Source organism: Pseudochaenichthys georgianus, chromosome 22, assembly GCF_902827115.2.
Source record: "Pseudochaenichthys georgianus chromosome 22, fPseGeo1.2, whole genome shotgun sequence".
Taxonomy (NCBI): Eukaryota; Metazoa; Chordata; class Actinopteri; order Perciformes; family Channichthyidae; genus Pseudochaenichthys; species Pseudochaenichthys georgianus.
The window spans coordinates 16,573,574-16,589,566 of NC_047524.1; the positions used below are offsets into that span (position 1 = coordinate 16,573,574).

General features: G+C 42.7%; 1 protein-coding gene across 1 annotated transcript in view; it reads left to right on the forward strand.

The window, feature by feature from the left end:
- The window catches only part of ttll5 (tubulin tyrosine ligase-like family, member 5), a 51,326-nt gene extending 35,427 nt beyond the window's left edge, over positions 1-15,899 (forward strand). Inside the window, exons 28-31 of the mRNA XM_071207141.1 lie at positions 3,859-4,057; positions 8,216-8,418; positions 11,719-11,801; positions 14,326-15,899. Of these exons, the coding sequence (XP_071063242.1) occupies positions 3,859-4,057; positions 8,216-8,418; positions 11,719-11,801; positions 14,326-14,378 (538 nt within the window). The 3' untranslated portion in view covers positions 14,379-15,899. The remainder of the gene's footprint in view (positions 1-3,858; positions 4,058-8,215; positions 8,419-11,718; positions 11,802-14,325) is intronic.
- The last annotated feature ends 94 nt before the right edge of the window (positions 15,900-15,993 follow it).

Genomic DNA, 15,993 nt, shown 5'->3' on the forward strand with positions numbered 1-15,993 from the left:
CTGTTCAATACTTGTTGGATTGATGTTCGACTTGGTTGAATCTTGTAAGAACATACGATTCCAAAGGATTTTATGACGGCACATTTGCTGAACCATCAACCCAGCTAATCAGAAAAGCACTGGTGAAAATTGAAAACTTATTTGAAGGAGGGCAGAGTCCCCACACAATTGGTTTGATGTCTTTCTTCCTTTGAATTTAGAAAAGAGAGTTTTTTATTCACATTTGATTGGAGCCAGATGTGGTTATAGGATATATAGAACCTTTAAGTTAAGAAAGAGTGACATTCCAGGGAATGGATGGAGGGTTTTCAGCAGATACAAACACCTTAGGTTCACCACCTATTACTATGTTTTTGTATAAAGTTGTTCCTATGTAATCTCTTAGAAATGAAGTTTCAACTACAGGCAATCAATTGTAATTGTTTTAAAATCTAGTTTAAGGAACAGTGGGATCTGCATTTGCTTTTATTAAAGTCACATCAAACATCATAGCACTACTTTTGTGAAATCTGAACAATGTTTTTAACATTTGCATATATTAGTAAGAAATAGATCAAATACAAGTGCAGTGTGAATTTTTTTTTAACTATACATTTATAAAATGTATAGTTTTGGAGAATCAATAGAGTATCATTTTATTTATTCATTTATTTAACAGGGACAATGCACATTAATAAACATTTCTGTACATAGAGGTTATTTTTAATCTGTATTCCCTGAATATTATTATATATATTATATACTGAATAGAGTATCACAAAACATAATATCGCAATACCAAGTAAATCAATATATTCTCGGCCCCCTAAATTCAAGTTGAAATTACAATGTCATAATCAGCAAACAATTTGTTTTGAAAGTCAAACCCATTAAATACCTTAGCCACCTTTTTAAATTGTTCACTTTACATCAGACCATGTTCAGGATGTCAGAATATTCTAGGTTTTCCCTCTGTAAACCTCTTTTTTTAGAACAGACCTCTGGTAGTTTCAGGACCCTATATTACTCACTTCTGCAATAACGAAAGCATCAGCACCCACGTCTAAACTGTTTCCACAACAAATGCTCAAACCCTGGTCCTTTTTATATTTGAGAGGCAGTTCTATTGAGTGTCATGTCGTTACAATAAAACAAAGTAAACAAACAGAAATTGCTGGAAATACCCTCTCACTCTTGAGGCGGCTGCTGTTTACACTTGGGCTCGGAGATACTGTGGTATGATGTCATCTCCGACCGTCCATTCTCCCACATTCACACGGAGTTAGATTGATGCAGCACATGTGCTCCACTTGCTCTGCTGTGTTGTTCTACAGTAAGTCATATCAGTGCATTAAAAGACAGCGCGCACAGCGGCGATTAGGTGACACCAGTAGTCCTGCAGAGAGGGCGGTCCCACCATGTTGGAACTCCACACATGTGCTGTACTAGTGATGAGAATATCAGATGTAAAACAGTTTTTCATTGGTCATTTTTTCTGGACTGAGAACTATTGCTGCTGTTTTTAAATTCATGATCTGTAATATGTTTTGCGTGGTGTTGTGTTGACAAGCCCTGTCTGGACCGACTTCTTCTCAGGGCCCTGCTGCGACATTCTACTGCAGAAAGCATATGCTCGTGACCGGAGGAATAATCCGTTTTAGACCATATGCTAATAAAATGGTAGCGCTGAAGGTCCCTGTGGCCCAGTGTGCAAACTGTAGCCAGGCTAACGGAAACGACTGCTGTAAACAAAGAAGCAGTTCTTGTTTTGTCTCCTGGCGTTGTGGATTCTCTGGCCTCGCAAGGTTCACAGACAAGCCTTTGTTTCCAGAAGCTAATTTTTTTTTAATTGGCTCATAGTCACACCATTTGTTTTTGCAATATATGTGCCATTATGTGAAGTGAGAAATGCATGGGCGGATAGCATGTTCACATGAGTTTAAGATCCCTTGTGTCTTTGTTTGGCCACACAGGGCAGGATTATGTTTTCACTTGAGCAACACAAGACTATTATCCCACAGTGTGTATTGTTCAAGATTAATTGAGTTCTAATTTTAGAGCTTATCACAGTTCGGCGCTTAAAATATCCCAGCTATTGTGATTTTAGGTCTACAGTGTTTCCTCCTACTCTAGAGTGGACAAATGTTATTGCATCTAATGGGAGTACTTTCCAAGAGTTTCTTTTGTGATTATTACCCCCGGGGATCTTATTTCTTCAACTGTACTCTTTTTTTCTCATGTTGTGCCTCCCAACAGTGCTCTTTATGGCATTATGTTGTGGCTAAAGTGGTACACATACAGCAGCACACACCAGACTCAATGTAGACTCAATTTAAGCGTGTCTGAAGGGGAGGCACACCTCATTGCTTTAACAGCGGCCCAACAAGAAAAAAGAAAGGCTGAAACAGGCTTAGTTCTAATGACAGATAATCCAGTTACAAACTCGTGGAGCTCGTCAAAAGGTTTGCTTTCCAGGTTGTGGCTTTGTGATGTGAATGGAACGTGAAGCTCGGGGAGCACTGAGGCAAAGAGGAAAGGTTTTCAGTTCAGCCTGCGTTCGCTACAGGCTTGCCCTCTGCTTTGACTCTGATTTGCACACTTTGACTTGAGGCTTCTGTGGGCCCAGCAGCCACACACAGGGACGCTGCGAGCTGTCTCGCCTTTTTTACTTCTTGCCGGTGCTGTTGCAACTCAACATGTGGAGGGAACCGTGGGAGTTAATTAGCTGCTACCACATCTCTTCCTTGGTTGGATGGTGACATATCTGAAGTAGCAAGTACTGTGCTATTATGGCTACTAAAGCTTTCACCATCTTGCAATTTTGCAGGTAATTATTTAGATGGATCAGTAGTGCGTCAGTAGCTTAATTAAGACTTTTTTAGGGAATTATTTAAACATAATGCCAACCTCTCAATAAATGCTACAATGTTTATTCGTCATAACTTTTCGTCAATTGTCTCCCCTCCATATTTATATTGTCTAATGTAAAACGAATCCTCACCAAATGCAATAAATTACGAGTAGATCAAAAAAGGGCAGAATCAGGTAAAATCTCAGCTTCACAAAACACTATCTTAACTGGTGGTTATTTTAGCTTAGATATTGGAAACAAGAGGAAAATGCTACGCTGGCTCTTTCCAAAGGTAACAAAAATCCACCTCCATTCTTTCTGCTCGGCTAAGCTAACCTGCAAGCTGGCTGTGGAGTTTAATATTATACAGACAGACATTCATGTGGTATTGGTACCCTCGTCTTTTTGGTACCCTCCATCCCTTAAAAGACATATTTTCCAAACTATTTATTAACCAATAATGCTTTTTTTCATATTTGTATTCTACTGTGACATGTTTACATGATTTAATATTCAAAAAGCCCCTTATTGTTCTCATACTGCCTGTGCTGCAGCACCTATTTTCATTCTCTGTCTGAAATCATAACCCAGTCTGCTCCGATTGGTTTGCTGGGCGGCTCTGTTGTGATTGGTTAACCGCTTAGTGATGTCCCGTCCATTATCATTTCACGTTCTAGTGTTGAAGCGCTATCCAAAAGAAAGACGAGCATTACGTAGTGATATCACAATGTTATGGATGTAAACAAAGGACTCTGGTAGAGAAACTCCCTCTGAAGGGAACTTTGGGATATTAGCCAGACCAGTTACATGTACAACCACCTACTACAGGACAGGCTAAACAAACACAAAAGCATACTAAGGCCCCTTCATCAGAATGCAATAAGACACACTGTGACAAACACAGGTGGCTTTAACTGCAGAGCAGAACAGTTTGCGAGATTTGGATTTAAAAGTCAGTGTGTGTGTGCGTTTTGCAGAATTTAGATTCTCCAAACTTTTTGCTGACCTCTTCCTCTCTGCTCTCCAAGCCACAGGCCGCTGAAGGACAAGGAGGATCTGTGGGACGGGCAGATGCAAAGTGCCTATAGCCTGGTGACAGGAGTGAACCCCCAGCAGCGCTACGAGCCCACCCAGGGAAGCTACCAGCTGCAGTTTGCAATCCAGAAACTGCAACAGCAAAGACTCCAGTCCCGATCTTCGCTGGACCAGAGCCACTGCAGACACCAGGTATATAACAGATTGTGTTCCTCCTCATTGTGTCAGGATAAATAGGATACTTTAATGACTAGATGTATTATTGTTAAAAGGGAACACCCCACAAGTGTCCTTTCCAAAGAGGGATGTTAGTTGGTAATGGCCAACTTTTATCCTCAAGTACACCCTAGCTTTCAGACTCTTTTTGTCCTTATTTTTATTATTTGCACTTTGAATTGCCTTTGTGTCTGAAACCTGCTATTTAAATAACCTTGCCTTGCCTTTAGTGGAAAATTGGTTTCCATGCCACAGAGTCATATTACAGGAATCTTTTTTTTGTTGATTCGGTTTCAACTCCTCGTGATTTGTTCCGTGAAAATGCTCAGGCCCTTTGTGTTTTGTTAAATTAAAATGTAGTTAAAGAGTTCAGAGTTTGTTCAGCTTCTTTTGTTTTCATTCGATGCCTTGCTTTAATATCAACACCACATGGATGAACTGAACTTGTACGAGAAGTATTGAGCTTTACCTCAGGAAAACCCTCATATTTCCCTTACCTCAGCACCGTGCTGTCCAAAATAATACAAAATACGCCCACATCAAGGGGAAAGCTTTCATGTCAACGCTATTCTCAGATTCTCTTTCCAAACCACTTAACAAAATGGTGTTTGGTGGGAATATCCTCCTCAACAGAAGCTAATTCCTGGAGAGCCAAACATGACTGCTCACCCTAAGAGTGCATTGTTTGCCTGAGTGACTCTGGGCTTCTATTGGAAGGTAAGTAAACAAGGAAAGCTGCTCATGAGGGCACCAGAGAGGCCTTGCTGCAGTATCCATTATTAGGTTTACGTCTTTACAGTTCACATCAGATTTGAGCTTCATTTGTGTTCCACATGAATACAAATGTAATGATTTTTCTCAGCAGTAGTAATGAAGCCACAAAAAACCTTTTAGTCATGCCTCATTAGCCGTGACCGATGTGATTTGGCTGTTTGTAGAGGGAGATTAGAAAGAGTGGTCTCTCTCATTTTGCGCAGAATAATTGTAATGTTTTAATATAAAAACAGGCCCTATTTTTGTTGCTGTAAATTGCTTTGAAAGAGGATCTTAACAGGAAGAATGTATTTATAAGTGTTTTGTAAATTGGAGAGAAATGGAGACAGATTGTTCGATGCACCCATTTATTCCTGATCTGTCCGGGGTAAAGCAGTTGTTTTTTCATCATTTTTGCTTCAATGCAATTGAGGTGATATTTCTCTTGGCTTGGGCCCGCAGCCTTACGCAAGGCACTTTAGTGATCCCGTGCATTTCCTCTGTTCCGTTCCCCTTTTCATTTAGTCTCGTAGTCAGAAAACAGTTGACAAAGTTTCCTTTTATTGCTGACATCATATTCCTGCATGAGCTCTTCACAACAGAGCCATCTTGTTGTTCAACTTTCACAAACTGAGGTCATCGGGAGGCTGACTCAGGATAGGGTTGTCTCACCATCAAATCAGACAACCCTCCCTAAAATCCTTGCCGTCCCTCCCCCTTCGTTCCAACCAAATGGGTCTCTCTGGCAAACTGTATATTTACTGACAATAAGTTCTTCAATCCTGCAGCTTCTTTTTACGTTTTACTATGACACCTATTTTGTTACCTATGGGAATAGTCTAAAATGTTTATTTGCCCCACATACACCTTGGTCCAGGAATTAGTCAGTGACTTGACTACTCTTTGAGCTTTTTTGTCACCTTGCTGGCTTTTCTGACCTCATTAGAAAAGTAATTGAGCTTTTAGGATTACCTAAAGACACAAAAGGAAGTGCTGTGAGTGCTCTTGTTCATATGCTCTATGTGTGTGAGTGTGTTCTTCAAGGGGCTGTTCCTGCGCTGCAGTCCACGTTCCAGTTACTGGGTGCAGACTGCGCGGCTCCTCTACTGGCCTGGCTCAGAGCCAACTGGCAGCCAGAGGAAGGTGGCCTTCCTGGTCCTGCTCAGACTGAATTGCCGGCCATAGGCCTCGCAACCTGGAAACTCAGCTTCTCATTTATCAACAGACCAATTACATCAGATACACCGCCGGCCCTTTGAGGGGCTGCACTGTGGAGCTGGAAAACCATTAGCTTGTCAGATAGCCGTAGGAAGCGGCAGAGAAAATAGCGTAGACGTGAGACGTGGAAGGAATGCATACAATGCATTCTCCAGGAAGGACAGAGTGAAATGGGACTCTAAAATATGATGTCAGAAAGAAAAACGGTATTTCCCCTCTCCCCAAGCCTGTGAAAAAATCTTGTAAAAACAAATAAATAATATAAAGAATGTTCTTATCAGTGCAGCCAATATTGTTGTTTTGATACTGGATGGCATTTCATTAATATATTAATCATGTCAATCACTTTGATATTTCATTCAAAGACAACATTTCTTCCCCATGACTAACCCATTCCAAAGGTGATAGTACTTCCCTATTCCTCTTTAGGAATTGGATTTGTTTTTTTTACAGTTGAGTAAATGCATACCATAACATACTTTCTAATAAATACTAAATACATTCAGAAGGACCCACAAACTCTATATTTACATAAATAAGGATTCACGTCCTAATTCAAAACCACCTAGATTTTGACTTGAATTTAAAGGGGAAATATCATGCTATATTTGAACAATATATTGTAGGGCCATACCTATATAAAGTATATAAATATAGTTTTTTTTTCAAAATACCAAACAGATCCTGCATTTTAGCCATGCCTCATTTCGCTCTATTGGCTCTTTCCAGCCCTGTTTTTGCAGGGGGCTGATTCTGTGAGCTGCAGCTGACCACGCCCCCCTGAAGGAGAGGGGAGCGTGCTCTGAGATCAGCTGCTGGGCTGTCAGAAGAGGGGGAGAAAAAGAGATCTCCGTCCTCCGTGTTTTATTCTTATAGATGTAAGAAGAGACGTAATGGGGCAGAAACCCTCCTTTTTACGCAGCGGTCCAGACATAGACATCAAACGGCGACACATATTCAGTTGCCAGTTACTTTGGCATTAGGGCAGGGATATGTAGATACTTTCCAAGGTTTGACATAATGAATTGTGCAACGATGTTTTCAAATCTGTAATCAAAAAGCTCCTCAAAAACGCTATCGAAGCAGTTCCTGCCGTTGCTATGTTAGTACAAACCGTAACAACGGACTATTTTTCTTAGCGGATGCATGTCAATTTAAATCAATACATACAACTATTTTTTAAATCAATAAAATCATTTTCTAAATCCATAAAAGCATTTGAATTAATATTGGGAGTCATATCGTTACTTTGTTTTGAATGTGGCCATGTAATAAGCGGGATAATGTGCAGCGACTTGGTCATTATGGGGAAAATAACACCTTCATGTCGGGCTCCTGATCAGCCTGTCGTTTTCTGTTCCCCATAATGACCGCGTCGCTGCACATTATCCCTTACATATGATTATATAGTCATTATTCATTTGTTTTAAAGCAGGAGGCGCAAACGCTTGCCTCGGGGAGGGAGAAAAAGAGCCACAGCAGAGAATAAACAGAAGGGCAACCATGGCAACCATGCGCGGGAAGTCTTCTTCGCTGCTTTTGTGGCAGACTACAGCGCCACTTACAGGCCTGGCATATGTACTACAGCGTCTCCAGCGCTTTCGAGTGGCAATGGCCGGCCGTGGCCCAACCTCTCATTCCCCTGATATGTGGAGAATTGACCACTAAGTGGAGCACCCCTTTTGTGACGTAGGAAATAATTCAAATCTGGATCAGTCTACTCTGTATCAGATCCGTTACAGCCCCTTTTTTAGAGATTTGGGTATAGAGGAAAATAGAGAGGGTTGTGTTTTATGACACTTGGTGACTTCCCTGACACACCGGGGACACATATTCATGTATAAAAGACGTACAAGAGTGCATTTTGCATGATAGGTCCCCTTTAAATTATAACCCAAACAAGAGCTTTTAAAGTGTTCTGTTTTTATTTCAAACACGCACTGCTGTTAAATACTTAACCTTGTAAAGAATATAGGAAAAAACATTTTTTTACCCAATCTCAATGTATTTGTTTATAATTGAGAGATCATAGTAATTCAAATACAGACAGCCTTATACTACCTGTCCATAACGATCAACTACAGTTAACATTATCATGGCAAACTGAGTTAATAAAAGCATTCACTGTGTTTACAATGCTGACCTTAAATTATATTTTCTTAGGCTCAATATCCAGACCAGACGGGTGCTCCACTCGCCCAGGCTCCCCCAGCCTCATCCAGCTGCCCTCCATCCAGCTTTCATGTTCGAACCAGCCACGGTCACAGCCACAGCCAAACCTGTGTGAGTCCTGTTCTCGCCCCCAAGCCGCCCAGTAGTGCCAGAGAGGGACAGATCAGGAAAACGGCAACAAAGCGCCTCATCAAGTAAGTACGGCCTTTCAACTGAACACATTTCTGATTCACTTCTTTGAGTTTCATAAAGTCACCATGTACTGAATAGAATAGAATAGATTGCAGTGGGGAATGGCATTGATTGGCTTGTGGATTAAGACAAAGAGCATGGGAGCGGTGAGTTCCAGAGGACACGGCTGATGCTAATGAGAGTTAGAATATGTGTGCAGTGGAGTGCTCCCAGTCTTTTGGCCACAGGGTGTATCTGCCTGTTCAGTAAACAACCTCATCACAGGCCTGCTTTCTGCCTGAACCGTAAACAGAACGTGGTTCAGTGGAAGGGCCCCGGGCTCAGAGCGCCGTTTAATTCCTGTTTGGTTTGGAGATAAGCTGAAGGGCACAGAAGGGAAAATAAAAGGAAAGGAGTGAAACGGGGCTGAACTGCCAGCTTTTCCCCTCACTTACTTTATGACTTTATGACTACAACATCTGGCCAAATTGCACAACAACAGAAAAGTCTTTGTGACCGGGACCGAATGTTTAAATCACGTTGAAGGGCACAATCGGATTGGCATAAAGAACTGTCCATTTGTCTGTGAGCCCCAGTAGTAGCAGAGAGTAGCAGATCGCCCTGAGCAAAGCCCTGGTTCTGCTGACGTGTTACATTCAGTCATTCAGGGGACAAACTGTTGCTGGCAAGTGAAGAGTGAAGAAGGCAGAGGTGCAGCGCAGGGGTTGTAGAATAAGTTAGGGCAGCCGGATAGGTGCTGTGTTTGCTCCTTTGTGTGTGTGTGTGTGTGTGTGTGTGTGTGTGTGTGTGTGTGTGTGTGTGTGTGTGTGTGTGTGTGTGTGTGTGTGTGTGTGTGTGTGTGTGTGTGTGTGTGTGTGTGTGTGTGTGTGTGTGTGTGTGTGTGTGTGTGTGTGTGTGTGTGTGTGTGTGTGTGTGTGTGTGTGTGTGTGTGTGTGTGTGTGTGTGTGTGTGTGTGTGTGTGTGTGTGTGTGTGTGTGTGTGTGTGTGTGTGTGTGTGTGTGTGTGTGTGTGTGTTCCTGGCAGTTGCCGTGTTTACACTCTGCATGTGGAATTCCAGAGCCCCCTCACACTCTCCTCTGTCCTGCATTTTTGCGGTTGACCAGTGTGACAGGGGAGAGTGTGGGAAAAACGGAAGCATCAGGACCAAAAATGCACCGATGGAAACAAGGAAACGAAAGAATAAAGAGAGGGGAAAAGTAAGAATGACAGGGAGAAGTGAACTCTGTCCAGGAGAAAGGAGATGATTGTTTGCAGAAAATGGGGGGATAATGCGTTGCTTCCCTTTATTTCCAGAGCTCATTTTAGGGGCAACTCAATACCTCTGTTATTGAAGCACCTCTGAAATGCATCCCAGTGTCGGCGTAAGCTCCTCCAACTTATAATAGAATCACTGTGCTGGGTGTATTCACACAGTTCAAGGTTACGCAGCCCTCCAAACACCTTCCTCCAGCCAGCTGTTGAATTGTAAAACTGTTGCACTATACACATTTCCCAGTAATGGCCTTGACTCATTCTCCCATTAGTAATACATTGTTGATCACTGACTGCTCTTAGCTGAACCTATCTATCAGAATTCTGTTATTTTGGTCTGGGGTGAAGATCTCAATCCATTCCACAAAATGATTTCCTCTGTTTGAAGACGAATCCTACAAGAGTGCTTTCTAATCAACCATGTCCGAATATGCTGACTCAGCATTCAGTTTTAATTGAAGATGAAAGTACAGGACAGATCTGGGCAACGAGTGCCAGCGCCTTTGATTTTTAAGCTCAACAAACACGTGGTACACTTGCTCCAACCCAGTGTGCTTCATGTTGGTATCAACTCAGCAGGGCAGGGCTCTCTGGTCTATCAACATGCCACAGCTGCCAACTGGAGGGGCTGCGAGGACTCAAAGTGGTATGACTTCAGTGAAGGCTTTGAAAGGAGCAATTTGTAAAACAAATAAATGAGCCTGTTTGGTATTTTGTTTGCGAGATTTGGCTAGACGCAGCTGTAACTACGGAAACCCGGGCTGTCGTGTGGCATTACTAATAGGGTGACAATTACAGCAGCACCATTAATGTCAGCCTGGCTGCTGCTTTCACTCCCTATTAATCAGCCACAACAGTAGTTATTTTCACAGGATACTGCATACACACAGAAGCTGCCAAACGTGTGTTTATGGTTAAACTTTATCCCTTTTGGTCAACATTAAGTCTTGCTGGCTACCTGAATGCAGAAAGAATAAATCTGGTTGTTTTTTTTACATAAGGACTTCAGCTCTTGCCACAAGTAAGTAAGTAGTTCAAAATATTCAACTTCAGGCTTATATTCCATCTGTGTACCCTGCAAGTTCAGATCTCTCCTACAGTGTTTCTTGTTTCTGCTTGCTGAGTCTTGAGGTGACCGAGTGAGAGACTGTTGACAAAGAGAGTGATGTGAAGAACCGAGAGGTCAAGTTTTTTCCCCCCCTTTCAATATGAAAGGGGTTGCTTCCTGTCGAGGTATGCCACGCTTAAAGTGGGCCAGTTCTATTTGTGGTTGTGTAATGGTATGAAAGAACAACTGTGCAGTCCCTTACAAGGAGGCAGTGTGTACCCTCATTACCTTGCTAATGCTCCTCTGGCACGCTGCTGTTATGGGGTGAGAGGTTAATGCCAACTAAGCTTTATTTATTGTTCCCCCTAAAAAATGCTTAACAGATTTATTGTATAAGTTTACAGACGTGTCTGCTCCCGCTCTATGCTTCGCCAGTTCCTATAATGGTTTATTCTCTGAAAACACTGTATTTGCTGTCTGATTATGTGCAAATGGCTGTGAGATAAGTGTACACTACTGACTATTCAGCATATCAGATGGCCCATGTGTGCGCCTTCTGTGTCTGTAGCGACTGACGACAGGTCTACATAATCAGCAATCAACACAATAATCTTGGGAAATCACCCAGGACAAGGAGCAGGAATTTGCCCCCTTCTTGTCACAAATTAGCTCATGAGGGCCACTAGGCAAACACTTAACCCCCAGTGGCCTCCACTGACTACACACACGCGCACACGTACACGCACACGCGCGCACTAGTTAAACTGACTCCACTTGTCTTCTGTCAGAGGATGACTCATCAGACGTCATATTAGCTCTAACATTCGCACGTAGTTTTCAGCTATTATTTACTTATTGATGTACTCGGCTCAAACTTGGACAATACACTAGGATACATCCACAGCTTTATACCAGACTGTGGGGAGAAGCGTTGGAATTCAGATGCCCCCTGGGGAATGATCTTTTTGGTCATCTCTGACACTTTTCGTCTCATGATTAACAGGCAGAAGTCCACGGAGAGTTCAGCCAGTGGCAGTGTGTCCAACGGGCAGCATGTGGTCTACGAAGCCATCTGTGGTAAAACAGGTGGGTCTGATGCTGTATTTCTACACATGCTGTAACTTGGCCTGTTGGTGGTGCAGTATGGAAGGTGGGTGGGGGGGGGGGGGGGGTGTGCCCTCTATATGCCAGTGGCCGTGATTGCAGCCCGGCATAGTGGACATTCCCCATGGAGGACTGATAGACACCACTGGATATTTTTAGCCAGCTTCCTGCTTGCATAGTGGTGTGCAGGATGTGTAGATATATTGTGCACATTGTAGCAGATAACTACTACTGTCATAATGATAAAGTACACACTTGACATTTCTTAGAAGAGTACAAGTGCAGATGTATTGGTTATTTTATTACAATGCCTAGTGTCATAACCCTCTTTGTGCCAAGCAGAGTGGAAGCTGCCAGATCTGAATGAGCATGAACAAACTCCACAGTGCTATTTGACTATAAGTGTCCAAACGACGGGATTACAGCTGAAGATAAATAGGTTTAACAGTGATGACATCTTTCTTTTGAAATGGGATCTAGTGGTGGGAGCAGTTTGTGTGGGAACTCCCATCTGTTGGTCATTCGTCTATACGTAAAAAGGGATGTCCAGTTGTACCCCAGAAAGCACACTTAAAGTAAAAATGTATCTTAGCCTTTGCTGCGTTTATAATGCGCCACAATCGTGGGTGCACGCGCTCACGTGTGTCATCCTGCCCTATTTCCACAACTCTTTCCATTCTAACAGAAGTGTTGAGGTTATTACAGTAACAGGGGTATTTAGCGCTGATGCACACATCTGTTTGCCTGATCAGGAGCTTTTTTTCTTTCTTTCCATAGACCTACCATACATTAGTATTAGCTAATCATAGCATTCATTACATCACGTGAGCGTCAGAGTCAAGCCGACCCAAGAATCATCTTGTTGGAAAAACACAGTAGCTCTGCACCCCTCCCCCCCCTAAAAAAAATTGGGTGCGTGTGTCTGTGACCAGAACATTTCTTTTTTTCATTCTCCCCCTAAACTATGGAGGCTGGCTTAAGTTAACAAACATCTTATAAACTCATCAATTACTGTAACTGGATCCGTTGGGATGGCTTCTGAATTTCATGTATGCATTTTTCCGTCGTCCAGGGCTCGAAGGGCGGGGGAGATGCTTCTCTCTTGACTTAATAAAAAAAAGGGGAAAAAAAGGTCCCAGTACCAAAACCAGTTAGCGAGGCAGGTCAAACCATGCCTTTTAGAATGGGACTGGGAGACGAACAGAGACTCAGTGTGGCTTTTTGGAGGGAGGGGGGTGTTATTAGAGAGGGAACAGCCTTTGTGGAGCTTAGGAGTGCGTCAGGTCTTTCTGCCTGCCCAGAGTACCTTTGTGGCGAGATGACTGAGCCCCCCTGATTGACTCTGACAGGGAGTTAGAGCGGGTCCAAGTGGAGAGCATTCTCTATGATCAGCTGTCAACCGTCATTAATCACACTCTCCCTTTATCTCCCTCTTGTGCACTCTCTTAATCTCTTCCTCTCTTTGCTCATACAACTCTCCCTTTATCCCCCCAAAACTTTTCCTGCCCACTCACCCCGGTCCCCCTTTTTCCTTCCCCACTTCTTCTATGTTAATTTCTGACATGAGATGAAGGGAGGGTTTCTATCAAACCTAGATTATATCAACCATATGTGTTTTACAATGCGTCCCTTGAACCTCTCTTGAAGTTCTCAGGGCTGCACAGCTGGTGACTGTGGATATTTATTGCTTTCAGTTTGAGAAGGAAATGAATGCTGCACTTGTGCCATTTTAATGGGAGTCTGATCATGTCAGGGCGCATAGCTTAGGCCTCTCTCTATCAAAATAAGAGAGTGCGGTGCCCTGTTGGGAAAGGAAGGCAGCTATTGGCTGTCATCCCCTATTCAGATGTATTATGTAAGTTATTGGATGTTTGATTCAAAGCCATCACTGGTACATCTCACACAAAGCTCCAAATGGTTGAGTAATTATGGGAGAGAAGTGGTTGTGCTGTTATTGAGCGAATCATTAGGAGTGGGAAATGTGAGAGAAATGACTGTCCCCTTTTATCTTTTCTTTTTCCCCCGCTGAGCTGGAGAAGCTTCCAGCGGTCATGTCATCAGATTGGAAGTCAGGGAGATGTTTTCGTTTTTCAGCTCCGTCAGGCCCCACGGTGTAAAAGAGCACCAACATAAACAGGGTGCTGAGAGGAGGAATGAATGAGAATACTGTTTGGGAGCACAAACACGGCAGCTCTTACTGTACTTGGAATGCCTTTCCTGCTAGATGCCTGGCTGTCAGCCAGCCGATAGGACGAGGAGCGGGGGGGCAGCCTGACAAAAGGCTGAGCGCTGAGATGACAGAGCAGATCCCCTGGTAAAAGCCTCCAGAAAAACCATCAACAAAACATTCACCAGGAGGTCTTTAGCCTTCTCCTTTGAAAGGAAATTCGTTCAGGTTTGACCTTAGCATTTCTGTTTGTGCACATGTGGGTTCTGTGGGGGAAACCCTGTGCTGCCCTTCTCCCTCTTCTTTTAATTAATTTCACTTTCATCTGTTGCTCCCCAGGTCTCTCTGTGTACCACAAGCTGCTCCAGGGCCAGGAGCCCGGCCACAGATGACATGAAAGCGTCCAGAGGCCCGTCCTGCCCCTCTGCTGGCCTGACAGGTGTCTCTGCATGTAACTACATCCTCACAGAGGTGTATTCTGGGAAAGGACAACAGCAGCAGATCAAAGCGTGCCAGACATCGAACAGGGTCCTATTAATTTCTCTCTGATACAGCCACAGACATTCGAGAGGGGCCAGGAATGCCCAGCTTTGACGCAGGTTGAGATTTTATTTGCTCAGCTCAACATCACTTTTCAGCTCCTTACCCTGTGTACTCCCTCCCTCTCCCCTCACCCCTCACCCCCGTTGGCTACGCTCAGTCTATATCCCAACAGTTGCCCGCCCTCATTCTCTCCATGCTACTGATGCCACAGAAAGATTTCACTGACAGATAGCCTTCAGCAGATGGTTCCTTAATGACCCAGTGGCATTTTAATTTCAGGATCCAACCTTTTATTCTCTGCTCCTGCAGTAGCATATGCACCACTACCCATTCATGTAGATGTTATCTTTATATACAAACGGACAAGCATACAGAAGAGGCTCTTTTGTGAGAAGCTTCTGGCATTACACACCTTGACTCGTTGCCAAAACATTTGATGTGCTCATTGCCTAAGGATGTGTTAAAGAAGTAGAGAATGATTTGCTTGTAGGCGTAAAAAGGAGCATAAATAACGGTAGATTGCTGCCTTGTTCCACGTTTACAAGAACAATGTAAAACAAATATCAAGAATGCAGTTGACCTGTGGTTTTTCCTGTAAGCTGTTGAGATGTAGATGTTTTTCTTGGATGGACCAAATGTAATATTTTAAGTAAATTATTGTAGTTGTATTTGTATTTATTCACTGAATATTGTCCACCAAAAGGCCTTTTTGGCCGTTGCTGTAGCTTGAAGCATAACATAAAGAGGAATTATGGTTATGCACAGCCTTGCCGATATGAAGGTGAATGCTGTACCAGCAGATCAATATCCATGAAGGTAATATGTTGCTTGGGACCATATAGTGAGTTAACTCAGGGCGTGTTAATAGAATAAAACATCTCTGTTATATATCAATAGATTCAGAATATGTTTATGATGACTTTGTCAGAAATACTTGAATGTCATGCATGTCATATCCACTGATGATCATCATCACAGGGATGTTGCACAGATGGTAGTTCTCCATGCAGACTAGCACTGGTTTTAATACACTTGAAAGTATTGTATTTTGTAATGATCGATGGCAAACTTAATGTTGTGGTCTACTTTACTACACCAGTGCATGCTGTGTTACAGATATTCAACAGTGGAATCCAGATCAATGTATATTCTCCTGTGGTGATACAAAGTTGTTTACAGTCTGATCATTTGATTTGTTGTGTCGCTGATGTTTACAACACACATGCATGGTAATGTAATGTTTTTGGAATCATATTGGTATCAAACAACATTGAAATGAAAACCGAGAAAACATTAAAACATGCTGATAGTGTCAGTAAATGTATTTGTCTTCCTACCACACACAGAACTTTGTCTTCGACTTGACTATGATTTATTTTTTCTTGGTTGTCTAGATTTACCCTATTACCCTTTAAATAAAGTGCTCTAAAAAAACATAACCCAAACAATAATGAAATATGAACA